The sequence below is a fragment of the Tachypleus tridentatus genome, chromosome 6 (genome assembly GCF_004210375.1).
Source record: "Tachypleus tridentatus isolate NWPU-2018 chromosome 6, ASM421037v1, whole genome shotgun sequence".
Lineage (NCBI taxonomy): Eukaryota > Metazoa > Arthropoda > Merostomata > Xiphosura > Limulidae > Tachypleus > Tachypleus tridentatus.
This window is the reverse complement of record NC_134830.1, coordinates 137,998,268-138,015,042: the sequence shown is the minus strand read 5'-3', so window position 1 is coordinate 138,015,042 and position 16,775 is coordinate 137,998,268. Positions and strand designations below refer to the sequence as shown.

General features: G+C 31.0%; 1 protein-coding gene across 5 annotated transcripts; it reads left to right on the top strand.

Moving 5' to 3' along the window:
- On the top strand, nucleotides 1-16,545 carry LOC143253795 (corrinoid adenosyltransferase MMAB-like). 5 transcript variants are annotated; one of them, XM_076508183.1, is made up of 9 exons: nucleotides 133-270; nucleotides 1,543-1,654; nucleotides 4,766-4,821; nucleotides 5,313-5,464; nucleotides 6,989-7,061; nucleotides 8,514-8,626; nucleotides 11,603-11,667; nucleotides 12,527-12,586; nucleotides 14,739-16,545. In XM_076508183.1, exons 3-9 carry the CDS (start codon nucleotides 4,779-4,781, stop codon nucleotides 14,845-14,847), a joined length of 615 nt encoding a protein of 204 aa, XP_076364298.1. In that variant the 5' UTR covers nucleotides 133-270; nucleotides 1,543-1,654; nucleotides 4,766-4,778; the 3' UTR covers nucleotides 14,848-16,545. The 5 variants fall into 5 exon arrangements, with proteins under 5 accessions (XP_076364295.1, XP_076364294.1, XP_076364297.1 ...); XM_076508180.1 differs by lacking the exon at nucleotides 1,543-1,654 and having other exon boundaries at nucleotides 1-270; nucleotides 8,529-8,626; XM_076508179.1 differs by lacking the exon at nucleotides 1,543-1,654 and having other exon boundaries at nucleotides 1-270.
- The last annotated feature ends 230 nt before the right edge of the window (nucleotides 16,546-16,775 follow it).

The window sequence follows — 16,775 nt, the reverse complement described above, 5'->3', positions numbered from 1 at the left end:
TACAAAACACAAGATGACACTAGTTGCTGTTCTGTTGAGATGGCTAGGTTTTGTAGCAAAATTATCTAGAAATTGCTGTAGGATTAGAAATAGTTAAACAAATCTGTTGTACTTTCAAAAACTAAAAATGGCAATGAGTAGAGAGCTTTATTGGTTTTTATGGCGTAGAAACACTAGATATCAATTTATTACAAGTATTTTTAAAAATACAGGCCACACACATTTCAAAAGTAAAATATTTTGTGTTACAAATCAGTTTCGACAGTTTAGGTTTGTTAAATTTCATGCTATAATTGTTTATATTAAGGTATTTTTTTGTGTAATGTGTGATTAAGGTCATTTTATGTTTTTAAAATTGTCTTCTGAGTATTGATCTGTTAATATTGGTACTGGTATAAGACTGCAACAACGCGATAAAAAAAAAATTTTGACGTTCGAGTAAAATGATAGACTTGTAGAGCAATGTCGCTACCTGCGACCTTAATTAGTAATATTGCAAAATGATGTGAACGTGTGTAGTTTCTATTGAACCCTTGAGTATAAGCCTGATGTTTTTAAAGAATTAGTAAAACGTGCTTGTATAAAAACCTTTGGTTTGACTGGCTGTAAAAGATACTTTCACACATTCATTGATGATAATAATACAGTTATCTAAAATATAGAGGCTCAGTCATAGCAGTTGGACTAATCCGGGAGATGTCATTTAATTATGTAACTTGTAATATTATGCGTATGTCATAAGTTATGCATAACTTAAATATGAAAACACACGTAAATGAGAAAAAAAAACAACTATAAACTTAAAATTTGGAGTTTGACAAATTGGTTGTCATCCTAGTGAAAAACATGTTTGTACAGTTTATTAAAATGTCTATGTATTTATTAAACTTTTTTGTAGATTAAATTTTTTAAGGCAGTTTACAAGTGCACATTTTATTTGATGTTATTAAACTATATTTCTTACATGTAGATGTTTTATAAAGTGTCATGCTGATTTATGCACTTTATGAATTTGTGAAGTGTTTTAATAAAATTAAAGGGTGATTATAAATGGTTGTGTACCTTCAATAAATCAAGTATTTTTCTCAACCATTTTGTCACCTCACAAACAGTAGTGAAACTTATGAATTAAGTGTGTATTGTATAAATATTATATTATTTATTAAACTTAGATATTTTTCATATCTTGATTACACTTGACACCTAAGTATTATCAATCTTTGTCTAACATCTCTAGTGTGAAAATGATGAGCTCAGTGTGTTGCATCTTATCTTGTAGATGAGTTGATGTGTATCTCCCGTGTACTGTCTAAAACCATTCATGATAATATATAATAAGGGAGTTAAGTTATACAATGTGTCCAGCAAAATTTTAAGTGATGTGTCTACATAAACTTAAATCATGAAACACAATCTAGTGTATATTCATCTGTCATTTTAATAAACAACATGTGAAATGGAAATAACTATGTTAATTGTGCTCTAATATGTCCATTAAATGATAGAGGTATTTCACATATTTTGGTGTTTCAACTAGTGTAGGTGAGACTGGTGACTGGAGGTGTTTGTTCCTGACCCGACAGCAATACTCTTAGAAGAGATAACAGTATATTATAAAATTCTGTAGTTATGGATTATGAGAACCTGGAACAAGGTTAAGTTTAACCCTTTCAGTACACAATTTATGGGTCGATTCTCAGATAGTGTCAATTATCCACATTGCAATTCATTATATGGAAATTTCAAAGCATCTGCCATATATTAACACATAAGGTGATATATATACTATAATTGCCGAAAAATAACTGGTAAGAATAACAAACATAACATTTAAATGAGGCATACAAACATTGAGGTGTCATAACGTAGAATATGGATGGCAGTATGCATGCAGGTTTGGCAGTTGTTTCAAACACAGGGGGCTAGTCTTGTATGTCACAGTAAGAGGAAACTTTTTTTTTTGTAACCATGGGATAAATCTAAAATTTGAATTCAGTGGGTTTAAATGTTTCTTTGGACGTATCTGAACTAAGCAGCAAATGAGTTACAGTATGAGATCTATTGAATATGAAATTACCATGTGTGAAGTTTTTCTGATCCAGCCATGTTGATTGAAGTGCTTAAAAAAGGTAGAAAATGAATGTAATTAAAACTCATAGAAGAGTAACACAGTACAGTCATAGATGTATAACCATTTAACTAAGTGTAGACAAGGCTAGTTTCTTGAGATGGCCTTTTATTAGAGAAGAAATGTTGAGCATAATTTGTAGTTCTTAAAAAGTTACATAAAATGTGGTAAGCTTTTCCTAAAATGTACAAGTTTGTTGTACTAACAAGCACAGATGTTACATAAGTTTTGCACTTAAGATATGTCTGTGAATTGATGACACAAGCCTGATCAGTTTGAGTGCAAGTTAACATTTGTGTGAAGAAGATAAATACCAATAACCTTCAATTAGTTCACACATTCCATTTGCATAACCTTTGAAGTGTATTGCTAGTTTTTTTTCATGTCCATATTTATTTCATCTGATATTTAGTATCCTCTACTACAAACCATAACTAAATCACAGGTTATAGTAAAATGAACAGTTTATTATTCTGATATCAAGTGTGTGTATAAAGTTAAACATGTTAAGGAGGCCATGTGCAATAAGTAAAACAGTTTCAAGTGACATGAGCACAAAAAAGGGAAATGCAAAGTCTGCTGTATAACATATCGGTTTAATTGTTGGATATATATTTTAATGTTAGAATTTTGTACAGACAACAAAGAAGTCCCCCTCCCCCCCAAAAAAAAGCTGTATTGAAGGAGAGGGGTAGAATTTTTAGTTTTTTTGTTTTTATTGGATTATTATTAAAATGATTTCCAAAGATTTTTCACTCCTGTGTTTCACATTTTATTTGTTTAAATTTGTCTTCCTGATTTAACATTTAATTGTGATCCTCAGAATTCACTTTTAATTACTTAAAGGCTGTTTAGAAAAATTAGATGAAGTGCTGAATTATAGTTAGCATTTCAAGATGTTGGCACTAAACTAGTTGACTGAAACATAAATTTTCCAAGGTTATGCACTTTATATAACTTACTTTAATTCACACATATATTGTAATCATACTTTAACAGTACTAACGACAACTTAAATCTTATTTCTGCCTTCTTTTTTTCTTTTCTAATGGCTAATACAATTTATAACAGGATAATATAGATGTAGCTGGATTGATATGTACAATAGTTTAATATGATGTACTAACTTCAACATACTGACCTACATTACAATGTTAACAGCTTGGCATGGTCAGGTGGTTAAGGCACTCGTCTCATAATCTGAAGGTTGCAGGTTCAAATCCTAATTGCACCAAACATGCTTGCCCTTTTAGTCATGGGGACATTACAACGTTACGGTAAATTCCACTAATCGTCAGTAAAAGAGTAGCCCAAGAGTTAGAGGTGGGTGGTGATGACTAGCTGCCTTCCCTCTAATCTTACACTGCTAAATTAGGGACAGCTAGAGCAGATAGTCTTCATGTAGCTTTGCACAAAATTCAAACCAAACCAAGTCAAATGTTAACAGAATATGACCCAGCAGTTTAAAAATGCTGCACTTATGAACATTATCAGAGAGAAAAGTGTTGGCTACACTCACATATGTATTAGCAAATCACAAAAATATTACTTGTGACATAACATTATATGAACACGACACAGTGATTCATAATTATTACCTAATACTAACCACAAACCAGAAAAAAACATCATTAACGCATAAGAAGGAAAATGCATTTTTTAAGTCCACATCTTAGTGATATATGTGAACATTAAAGAGAAGTTCACACATCTAATCAACATGCAAGAGCAACCAAAGAAGTATTATTAATGTTTCATGTTTTAGTAGACAAAACTTGTATTAGCCCATTACTTTTTGAATTTCAAAAGCAAGATGTATGGTATCATAATGTTTAAAGCCAGTAAAATATTTTCTGTTAAGTTATTGAATATGATTGAGACCTTTCAGGTTTCTTTATTAGCTGTAAAATGTTTTTCTGCTTCTAGCTATCTTCTGACCAGGCAGTTGTTTAAAACTGAACACATAAAGAAAAACTTGCACATAAATGTGGTTTATTTTTAAGATGTTTAGTTTAAAATCAAATGTAATTTACTAACAAGTAATAAAGTAAAAAAAAAAATTGGTTGGACATTAAAATAGCAAAATAATTTTTGTATAGTAATAATACGAAGGTTAGGTTGTTTCACGTCTGGATAGTTAAAGTAAAATGTTGTCCCTAAGAGTAATTGATTTAATGTGGAACTTTAACTTGTTTAGATAATTATAAGTTTTATTTTGAATGTTTGATTTTTTTTTTTTACTACTAACTTTATGTAGTCCAAGAAACATTAGTAATTTAAACTAAACTGAAAGCTAGTTAAATTCATTTTTAAGTTCTGATGTATTACTATGGAGTGGTTTGTTGTGTTAAACACATATAAGTATATTTGTGCTGTATATTATACTGTTTAAAACTACAATTGCTAAAAAATATATTTCAACATTATTATGCCTAAAAAAAGACTTTTTCTTTTTTGTTCTTGGGTCAAGTCATGGGAGTCTGTCAGCAAGCTTTGATTGTACATATTTGGATTGTTTTATATCATGACTTCAAAATGCTCTTTAATCTATATTTTAAAATAACATTATGCATTTTATAATTTTAAGGCATTTAAGTGAAAAAACAGAACTTACAAATTGGATTTTCTCTTCTGCAGCAGGGAAGATGGAATGCCTGCTGGACCAAAAATCTACACAAGAACTGGTGATGGAGGTTTGTTTTGAAAATGTGCTTTTCTCAACTATTTTATATATTTTATATTCAATAAAGATGAAAACTGAAAGTTAAAGTAGAAAAAAAAACTTTGAAGATCCTGAAAATGTTCTGACTTAAGAAAAACTTAAAACTTTCATTAGGTTAGTTGAAAATAATATATTTTGAACATTTGAGGGATCATTTAGAAAAGATAACACTTTTATTTCATAGTTATGTCATTGAAATTATAAGATGAAATATATGAGTTAAAACTATGGATGAAACTGTTATGTTTGTGATAATTTATGTTTAATGTTTACAAATGTTAACAAGATAAGTTATAAATTCTGCTTAATAAACACCTTTGAAGAGAAAATAACTACATTTTTAACCTGAGAAAGGATACTTGATTAGAAATTGATTTGAAACAACAACAACTACCTTTAGTTCTTTAGTAAGAATAAACTTTACTCAACTGTATTTTACACTAGGGTTTTGTGTCATTTTAGGGAAATCCTCTCTTTTCACTGGAGAACGCAGACCTAAAGATGATATGGTTTTTGAAGCATTGGGTTCAACAGATGAGTTATCTTGTAACATTGGCTTAGCAAGAGTTATAGCAAAAGGACTTACAGGCCAATTAGATGCCCAACTAGAAAAAGTAATTGTAAAACAGTTTCTACTAATTTTGTACAGCTTTGAAAACCATAAAAAAGTGTTTAAAACCTGTTTATTATTATTTGCTGCATTTATTTCCAGATTCTTGATGATGAGAAACCCACTTGAAATAAAAATGTATCTCAGAATGGCTGGTATGGGTATCAACACTTTTACTGACAAGGAAAGAACAACGTTTCGATCTTCGTTGGTCATCTTAAGGTTAAGAAACGTTGTTTTCTCCTTATTAGTAAAAGTGTTAATACACATACCAGCAGTTCTGAGATACATATTTATTTCCAGACTGTTTTGTGATGTTTCAAAAGTTTAAGTGTATGTTTAATAAATGCTGCTACTTAGTGTGCACTGATTGTTAACTTATTAAGCCTAGCATGGGAAGTCACACATCATATTTATCACTTAAGAATATATAAACTTTAAAGATGGTTGGAGAATTGTATATGTTTTCTTTCATTACGAAAGAGACTTAACCATGGTGTTTTAACCAGGTTTTATATATATCTATATAAACAAACTAAAATACTTGTCAGCTGCTGAGGAATGTTTAAACAAAATTAAAACTATGTCAGTTTTAACATATACTTCAAAGTAATAACCTGAACTTAAACCTTATCTCAAAATATTAAAATTATGACAAAGCTTCTTTATAAATGCTTGTAGTTTGCTTTCCATCTAACAACAAGTAAAGATTTTTGGGTGACCTCACCCTTGAATGACCTACATCTCATTGACCATCAGAAGAGCTTGACTGTTTGAGAAACAATCCAGTAACTTTCATACTTTAACCTTGAATCTCTTTAGAATGTTCAACATTGTCCAAAGCATCACCTTTCCAAGATTGTTTGAGACTGACTCAGTAGGCTTGGATTAATTAATCAACAGGTTTCACAAAATAGAAATAGGGTTAAGTTTAATTTTTGACCCCATTAGGACATTTCACATAGCTTATAGTGTTTACATACAAATTATGGTTGAGATTGGCTCAGTAGCGTCAGAGGAGATAGAGTGCAAACACACATACACTTCATTGTAATATATACATTGGTGTATGTGAGTGTGAACTGTAATTCATTCAACTTATTAAATGTATGGTCGAATTTTGTAAAGCTAACAGAAATAAGATGAAGATTGTTTGTGATAATGAGAAACCATTTGAAGTAAAAATATATCTTGGGACGGCTGGTATGGGTATTAATACTTTTACAAATAGAGCAGAGAACAACATTTTGACCTTCTTAGGTCATCTTCAGGGTAACAAAGAGTTTGAAACTGACCATTGCAAACTCTCTCTTTGTTAACCTGAATATGACCTAAGAAGATTGAAATGTTCTCTTATTTATTAGTAAAAGCATTAATACTCGTATCAGCTGTGCTGAGATATAAAGTGAAGGTTGATTCTTAGAAATGAAATCTGATGCCAGTTACTTAGACGAGGATTAAGTTATCTTAGTAGTATCTTCAGTATGACTGAATAGGCTCAAGTGTATTTGATTTTTTGTATGTTTAGATACAGTGCATACTTCAAGATATAGGATCAGCTGTTGCTACACCAAAAAGTTCAGCAAGAGAAGCACACTTAAGTAAGCTATAAAATGATTTTTTTTTGTAGTAAATAAGTATCCACTAATGCTGTAGTTTCATTGTAGTTGTTATCTAGAGATACCTGTTATTTACAGAGTGAATAGGAGTTTAAATCATATTTATATGTTTTAGTTTCTAAGTTCTAAAAGTTTCGTTGTACAACTCATTTGGAGTTATCTATTATTTGCATAGCTGACTGGAGCTTTATTGCTGTTAATTCAAGACGGAGACAATAATCCTTATAAGAAGGACGAAACAAATTTTTGTATAATTAAAATTAAGTATACTGTTACCCGAGTGCTTGTTTTTCATAGTCTTTCAAATTAATTATGTCTCTACAATGTGACCCTTATAAAATAAATATTTGTTTAAAAAATATGGTTTTTATTTTCTGAAAATTTGGTCAAATTAATAAAATTCTTCATAATCTAGTCCTTTTATTACAACATTTAAAGCCTTGTTAGTTTTCAGTTTACTATTGACTGGGTTTGGTATTTTGTTAGAAACTTTGAGAGGAAGAATAAAACATGAATTGGAGATTTTTGGTTTTCTTTACTTCCAGACCAGTGAAGAAGGGGAGAAAGTGTTTGTTGAATCTTGCTAACATTTCAGTGATGCTATATGGTGTTTTGGTGTATTCTAATAAAATATGTTTTGTATGTGATTGAGTAAGTAAGCAAAGTACTAATATAGATTATCTAGAGAAGTATTACACACCAAACTATTTGGTTAAATGTGTCATATTTCAGTGTTAATTTAAAACTATTCTATAACTAAACTACAAGACAAACATTCAAATAATGCATCTTTGTGGTGCATGTGAGTATACTAAATGAGCTGTAGTCACTTTGCAATATAATATGAAAAGTGTAATACTTTAGATTTATAAACCATATTTTAGTATGTTAAAACAATTTTTGCATTATTTTTATTATGAAATCAATAGAATACTAACCCTAATCCACCTGATTACCATGCTTCTTTGTGAGGTTATGTTAATATAGTTAAAAAGCCTCAAAAAGTACATGAGAAAATAGAGTAGTAATGAGTAATTAACATCTTAACATGAGAACAATACATCTTAAAAATCTTCCAACTTTATTCATTTTGAATATATGATATAGCACAGTGTGTTTCAGATGTCTTCTAATGTAGTTAAATGTGAAAGTATAATAGTACTATGTTTTTCAAATGTGTTCCAAGATGTTTCATTTTTAGTAAAATCTATTTTGAAAAGTTGTGATATTTGTATATTTTCAAGGATGTGATATCATATTGTTTTTCAGTGTTAGGGTTTAGTATATTGTAGAATGATTTGTTCTGGAAATTCTTTCACTTTAATTAAGTGAAATATGTGTCCATGTTATTAATATCAACTTGTTAGATTTATGTAACAAACAACATTAATTGGTTCAAATATTTTCCAACATGAACGTTTATGGTTGAAGCAGCTTGGTATGTTTCAGGACGAACGGAGTTCTCTCCAGAGCTGGTAGATGAACTGGAGGAATGGATTGATAAACACACAAAACATTTGCCTCCCTTGAAGAATTTCATCCTTCCCGTGCGTGCTTAAGCATTACCTTTTTAAATCAGTGCTAAAGAAAGTAGTTGGTAGATGTGAATGTTTGGGTAGTGGAAATTTACAATTTATGTTTTGATTGATGACAAAAAAGTGAGTTTTCTTATAATTAGAAAAGAGGTATTTTAATACAACTCAATGACCTTTAATAGATACTTGCAAAGGTAAGAATGCCACATATAGTTCTTATTTTACTGTTTTTGAAAGTTGTAGGGAAGGTTGGTGTTCACTTTTGAGAGAGTAGAATTTACCAAGCACTACATCTATTTTACATTTCTCTGTAACAAATTCATTCTGAAATTTGTTTTAGAATTTTCTCAAAAATAAATTATGAGTTTTAAAAATGGGTGATAGTAAAGAAAAGTTTCAAAATGCCTCAACAATAAAGAAAATGAATGAAGTGTGGAGCACATTTTTGCAGAAATGAAATGTGAGTTATAAACCCTCATGTTGGCAGTTTTACTTGCTAACTACTGGGCAATACACAGCCTTTATGGGTATCAGAGATTGGGAAGTAAACATTAAATCATAGCAAAGGTGTAAATTTAAGTAGTTCTCAAACTTGTAAAATGAGAAAGTGTTTAAAGCAGAGATTTTTTAAAATTCCCGTGAGGCATAGCAAAAACATCCTAAAAGTTTCACGATGTATGCTTCAATTAACATATTTTAGTTACAGACAGACAACTACAGCCACTTTATAATGCAGACATTATGTATCTTTGCTTGAATAAGAAAATAACCGTATATTATTTTTATCACATTTTTAATTTATATACAGGAGATGAGATCCTAACCAAATTTCAACAGTAAGCTTTATAGTGATACATGCTCTAATTAATGAGATTTATATTTTCTCTCATCAAATATTGGATCAGAATGCATTTATTTTGACACAGTATTGAAAGTTACCATCCAGTTGATAAGCTTAGACACAGTTAAATTTTATTTAAAAATAATAATTTTCTGCACGCATTGTTGGTGTGGTGCTATTAGTTTTTCATTAATTGATTGGAAATAACATAAATAGATTTTTTAATTATTAATTTATTAAACCTCTTTCTGTCTGGTTTGCATCAGTAAGAATGCTTTTTAAAATGTGAAATACATTCTTGATTCTGAAAAAGAAAAAAAAAACTTGAGATTATAATCCAAGAGCACATCTTATAAAACAAATTATAACTGTATCATTGTTGTAACTGTAGATAATTACATTTGTTAAGCCTCAAATGACCAACATAATGCATCATAATGAATTATTTTGTGTTTTAATATCTCAGAAAACTCAGTGTAAAGAACTGTCTAACACAACTAATAAAATTGACAATTTTTTTGCAAGATACATAGGAACTTGTAGAACTAGTTAGTGGAATTAACTGCAGTATTAGCAGAATTGTGTTTTGTTTGATTCATATATTATTTGGAATCCTGTAACCAACAAAATCATGGACCTACAAGCATATTGATGCATGAATAGTTTAGAATAATACTTCTTAAAAATGTGCAACTTTCGAGTTAAAAAGATAACAGTTCTATTGTATTCTCAAGATGGCTGGTATGGGTATTAGCACTTTAATTAAAATAAAGTACAGAACAAAATTTCGACCTTCTTAGGTCATCTTCAGGTTAACAAAGAGAGAGTTTGTAACTTGTAACAAACTTTTGCTGGGCACATCTTAGGAATGATAGTGTAAGTGGGAGGCAGGATTATAGGGAGCTTTGTAGGTGGATGTTAGGTTATTAATTAGTATAGGTATAAAGGTGTTCCTTTATATTGGTTTATTTTTGGTTTTAGTTGTTGTATAAGTAAAGCTTCTTCGATTTTGCATTTGTGTATATTTGTTTCCATACTCAGATCAATAACACAAACAATAATAAGTCACAAGACACAACAAACTACAAAATCTTACACTACTGCATACCATCTGTTCCTGATATCAACAAAAAAATAACCAACATTTGGGAAAAACTTAAAGCACAATGTTCCAGTAAACACCAAATTTATTCAAAAACCAGGTGCAAAACTAAAGTCCATACTATATAAAACAAGTACACTGACAAACACAACACTAACATTATTTATAAAATACAATGCAACAACTACCACAACTTCTAAATTTGAGAAACAAGCAGAAAAATTGAAAACATTCAAAGAACATGAAAAAAACATCTTCATACATTGTTGAACACTGCAAATCAAATAAACACAACATAACCATAAAAAACACCTAGATACTAAGTAGGGAAACAAATGCAAAATGAAAGAAGTCCTACTTATACAACAACTAAAACCAATATAAAGGAACACCTTTATACCAATATTAATTAATAACCTAACATCTAACTCCAATGTACCCTATAATACCCAACCCGTTTACACTCTCACCCCTAAGATGTATTTCTGGCAATGTGTCAATGGCAAATTATCTCTCTTTTAACATGAAGATGACCTGAGAAGGTCAAAATGTTGTTCTGTACTTTATTTTAATTAAAGTGCAAATACCCATACCAGCTATCTTGACAATACATTTTTACTTCAAGTGGGTTTCTTGTCATCACAAGATAAATGTTATCTTCTTAAAGTAGGACAAAAGTTATTCATTATCAGTTCCCATCATCATAATGTATCATGCAATGATCATGGAGACAAATTGGTATTAGATGGTTATAAAGTTATAATTAGCTATCAACAAATGTTAAATTCTCCTGACTCTTCAATTATTATTTGTAACTTCAAAAGTTTGTTTTTATAAAATTATTGTGAACCCTAAATGAAACTTTTGTTAATATTTAATTTTATTAATAATTAAATAGAAGTTTTGTATTAATGAAAAAGTTTTAATTAATACTAAACAAATTAATTTTTATGGATAAATATTTGTACTTTTTTGTTTTTGACAAATTATAAATTTTTCATAAACATGATTTAATTATTAGTAAAATATAAAATTTTCACTATAGTCTGGTGGACAGTCCAGTGCATACTTTCATGTAGCTCGAGCAGTCTGTCGTAGAGCAGAACGAAGGTAAAGGATTTCTTTTTTTCATTATGTGCAGTTGTATCATTACATGTATATGCCCAGCATGACCAAGTGATTAAGGCAATCAACTTGTAATCTGAGGATTGTAGGTTTTAATCCCTGTCACACTACACATGCTCTCCCTTTCAGCCTGGGAGGTGTTGTAATGTGATGGTCAATCCCACTATTCATTTATAAAAGAGTAGCCCAGGAGTTGGCGGTGGGTGGTGATGACTAGCAGCTTTCCCTCTAGACTTACACTGCTAAATTAGGGATGGCTCGCACAGATAGCCCTCGTGTAGCTTTGCGGAAAATTCAAAACAAACCAAACCAATCATTACATATAAATCTTCCTTGTTTCTGTGTATTTATAATGGGTGCTCCATGTTAACTTATTCAAATAAATATGCAAGCTTGCATGCATGTCTTTGTATATTGTAATAAAGAAAGTTCATTTTATATAAATTTAAAGAAAAAAGAAAATGTGCATAATGACAAGTAATATTTGGTAATTTAATAGATGCACATTATACTTACAAAAACGTTTGGATTATGCAATATACAGCCCATTACGTCATGACCTGTGGCAATGCTATAACTCAGGGCACATCATAATTTTTCCAGGGCACTCAAAGAATAATAATTGCCAAATCTGAGGCATCGAAGAGAAAACCCTCGGTAATCAAATGTAAAATACAAATACTTAATAAAAGAGTAAGAGAAACTTTTGATGGCCTAGGGCATTGTACAGTGAGTTGAAAGCAGCTGATATTTTTTGAGAAGTAATTTACCTGTCTAACAACTTTACAACTTTTTTTTGAGTCAGTAACATTGTTATCCAAGTACTTAGTTTTTTTACTTTCAGAGTCTATCCATTAATATCAGCAGGAGAGGTAGATCCAGTTGTTTTGAAGTATTTGAATAGGTAATAATATTAATTATTTGTGGTTTGAATATATAGTGAGATATGCAAACAGTGGGTGATACAGGAGCACTGCTAGTTGACCATTACAAGACAATATTATTCATTATTGTTTAGAAGTCCTACTGTTTTAACAGTTACAAATGTAATAATTGTATTTAGCTAATTCCAAGTCCAAAATTGCTAATGGTTTATGTGTGTACTTTAAAATTTTGTATGTCTGTGATGAAAGTTTTTCAAATCTCCAACCTCTGATCACTATTAAACTTGGGTAATTGCCAAAAAGTTTCTGAAACCACTTACTTTATTAGTTTGACAACCATTTTAGTATTTCACTCTTGCCTACTGCCTCACTATCAGCAAAGGATATGCACATGTCATTTGCTCGAAACTAATAAAAATGCCATCCTGGCACGGGTATTTTTTGCTAGTAAACCAATAGAAATACCATTCTGGTAAGGGTATCTTTGCTAGTAAACCAGTAGAAATGCCACCCTGGTATGGGTATTTTTGCTAGTAAACCAACAGAAATACCATCTTGGCAAGGGTATCTTTGCTAGTAAACCAACAGAAATACCATCTTTGCAAGGGTATCTTTGCTAGTAAACCAATAGAAATACCATTCTGGTAAGGGTATCTTTGCTAGTAAACCAGTAGAAATGCCACCCTGGTATGGGTATTTTTGCTAGTAAACCAACAGAAATACCATCTTGGCAAGGGTATCTTTGCTAGTAAACCAACAGAAATACCATCTTTGCAAGGGTATCTTTGCTAGTAAACCAATAGAAATGCCATCCTGGCAAGGGTATCTTTGCCAGTAAACCAATAGAAATGCCATCCTAGCAAGGATATCTTTGCTAGTAAACCAATAGAAATGTCATCCTGGCAAGGATATCTTTGCTAGTAAACCAATAGAAATGCCATCCTAGCAAGGATATCTTTGCTAGTAAACCAATAGAAATGTCATCCTGGCAAGGATATTTTTGCTAGTAAACCAATAGAAATGCCATCCTAGCAAGGATATCTTTGCTAGTAAACCAATAGAAATGTCATCCTGGCAAGGATATCTTTGCTAGTAAACCAGTAGAAATACCACCCTGGTATGGGTATCTTTGCTAGTAAACCAACAGAAATACCATCTTGGCAAGGGTATCTTTGCAAGTAAACCAATAGAAATGCCATTCTGCCAAGGATATATTTGCTAGTCAACCACTAAAAATGCCATCTTTGTGGGTATCTTTGCAAGTAATCATATAAAAATGTCATTTTGGTATGGGTATATTTGCTAGTAAACCAACAGAAATGCCATTGTGGTATGGGTATCTTTGCTAGTAATCCAATAGAAATGCCATCCTGACAAGGGTATCTTTGCTAGTTTTGAGGTTAACAGATTTACAACTTAAGAACTCTTTTGAATTGGCAAACCTTTGTAACTCTTTGTTTCTTAAATTGTAAGCTAGTTTATTTTAAACCATGTCTAAGCTTAGATTAGGGTAGAATAATTTGATATTACAATAAAAAATATATGAAGCGTGATATTTCCTGATGAGTACACTGGAATAGGTGGCAACTGCTTGTTGTAGAAAAGCAAAAATATGGAGGATGATGTTTCAAAATATTTCTTTTGTTCCTCTTTAGGTGAAAGACTTTCAAAACATTGTCGTTTACACTCGTTTTTCTATACAACAGGCAGTTGCTGCCCAATCTGGTACATTCATCAAGAATATTCTGCCTAAACAATCTATCAAATGATGCTTCCTGTTAGTTTAGTCAGTGTAGGATCACGTTTTATTAGCTCCTGTAGTTGAGTAAGATTTTAAGGTAGGATGGTTGTAAACATAACTTGTAGCAATGGATTGTGATGAAAAGTGATAAAAACCCTATACCTTTTCAAAAGGTGGACCTTTCTTCTTCAGCAAAGTAAAGTCCATAGTTCAAAAGCTCTAGGGTTAAACGTTATTTTATCATTTTGTATCAAGACTTATTGGACTTTCATGTTTTTCTGACATCATGATTGTAGCAATGGATATGTTTGAGAGTTTTACATAGTTTTATGTTTATTATATTCAGATCCATTTAAAACTTGATAGAAATAATTACATTGTTAAAAATCTTACATAAAGAAATAGTTACAAGATTTTCTTTTCTTTTTCAGACTGAGTGATTATCTATTTACTGTGGCTAGATTAACAGCCAAGATTGATGGTAAAGAAGAGAAAATATACAGAAAACCAAGACCTGAGAGAAATTCTGACAGTGTATAGGATACATTTAATCCATGTATCTACAGAAAGAGAAAGCAGTTATTGTTGAATTAGCCATTATTTAAAAGTTGTTAAGAAGATTATCATTTAGAAATCAATGGACATTCTATTTGAAGATATTAATCAGAGAACTAAACTTCAACAGTTTCTCTGTGTATTGTGGAGTGAAATGACTTTTGTTGGTCAAATGTAATTTTGTATTACATGCAAAATTAATGAGCTAGGAAAAAATGAATTAATAAAAAAATAACAACAACTAAATAGTAGGTCCAAAACAAGGCTAAAAACTAAGTGAATTACTATTTTAATTTGTACTAGATGACCAGATGTATGATTGTAAATTAATCTTAAACTATAAGTCAGTTACTTCCAAGTGCCATCGTAGGGGTTCACAGAAGTTTTTCTGGAGGGAGGGGTGATGGTAAAAATAGTGTGAAATTGTGAATTGAATAAAAATTCATACATATGTGCAAAATGAAAAAAGAAAGAATAATGTTTCTGTTTACCAGATGGGAGAAAGACACCCCTTCCCTTCCAGATCCCCATAAATGTCAGTGAGAAACCAACATCATTTGATAATCAAGAGCAGTACCAGATCTCTTGATGTAAGGAACCACTGAGAGAGTGGTGGCTTGTCAATACAAGATTATTGTGAGCTGGATGAGGCCCATATATTGATCCAAAGAATGGACATGCTTTCAACAGACTGGAAAGCTTCATAGGTAGTGAAGGAAAGCTCATCAACAGTAAATGATTTGCATGTGGCCCTCAGGACTAAAAAAAACAAAGAGATTGTCTGAGGACGAATGTAGGATTTTCATAATCTTGGAACAATATAAAGTAGAACAGTTTTCACCTAAACAGTCAGGAATCAGCAACATGAATGTGAACTTCTATGTTGGACAACTTGTTATGTGATCCAACCATAGGATGAATTAGGACAAGTGTAATGCTTGTGGAGTTGTGTCCTCTTGACAGATTGGTGTTAACTTGGTCTCTAAATACATTCATTTGGAGAGAATAATTGCTAATATATACTTAAATCATTAAAACATGCAAGTAATGGGGCCATGAATAGCCTGCTTTGTAGATCTCCATTGGAGGCACTAAACTGACCAGAGGTGGAGTAATGGTGGAGGCAGGAATATCCAACTTTGTACATCTTTATGAAACCTTAATTCTTTAGGATATGTCTGTAGGGTGACGTGTTGGAGTTTTTCAACAACCACCAGAACACAAATATTTCAACCTTTATTTTATTGTCTTGAGAGAGGAGTAGTCACATATTTTACAACAGTTGATGAAAGTGTGAATTAGGAATGTGCCCCATCATTGTTAGAAGTGCTTTGTTGCCAATGGAGCCTACATTCCTTGACGAAAATGCCACTATTTACCTTGAAGGTTTGAAAAGTGTATAGCTTCTTCAGTTTATTGAATATTTCAGATACTGTTCATTTAGCCCAGTATGAAAAAAAATGTTTGTTTTATACACAGTTTGCATGTTATTTCCATTGGTGTAGATTAGGTTATGCTAGATAATACCAAGGATTGTCTGGTATATATCAAGTCTGTTGACCCTTTGTTTTCTGTGTGTATTTCGTTGATAAATAATACAATTTTTTGTTCATTAAAAAACTGACATATGATGTAGTATTGTTGTTGTACTTAACTGTATACATAAAGGCAAAATTGCATGTTTTTCTGTCTCCTAACTTCTCTCACACTATGTGACCAGTTTCCACTACACAAGGCATGATGATTTCTATGGTTCACAGAAGAAGCATGAAAGGTTAAAACTTCCCACTGGGTTTCCCACAAAAAATTTATTTGTAACCTTAAAACTAACTTTTTGATTTTAACTCAGTACCATTGAAATTTCATTAATAAGTAATGAATATGGTACATTTAAAATAACGTTATTTAATTAT

What these genes read in the sequence shown, in the direction of transcription:
- LOC143253795 (XM_076508179.1), top strand. Translation starts at nt 128, where the DNA reads ATGGCAATGAGTAGAGAGCTTTATTGGTTTTTATGGCGTAGAAACACT. An exon ending in CACAAGAACTGGTGATGGAG is followed by an intron (nt 4,822 to 5,312) that starts GTTTGTTTTGAA and finishes GTGTCATTTTAG; the next exon opens with GGAAATCCTCTCTTTTCACT. An exon ending in TAGATGCCCAACTAGAAAAA is followed by an intron (nt 5,465 to 6,988) that starts GTAATTGTAAAA and finishes TTGTATGTTTAG; the next exon opens with ATACAGTGCATACTTCAAGA.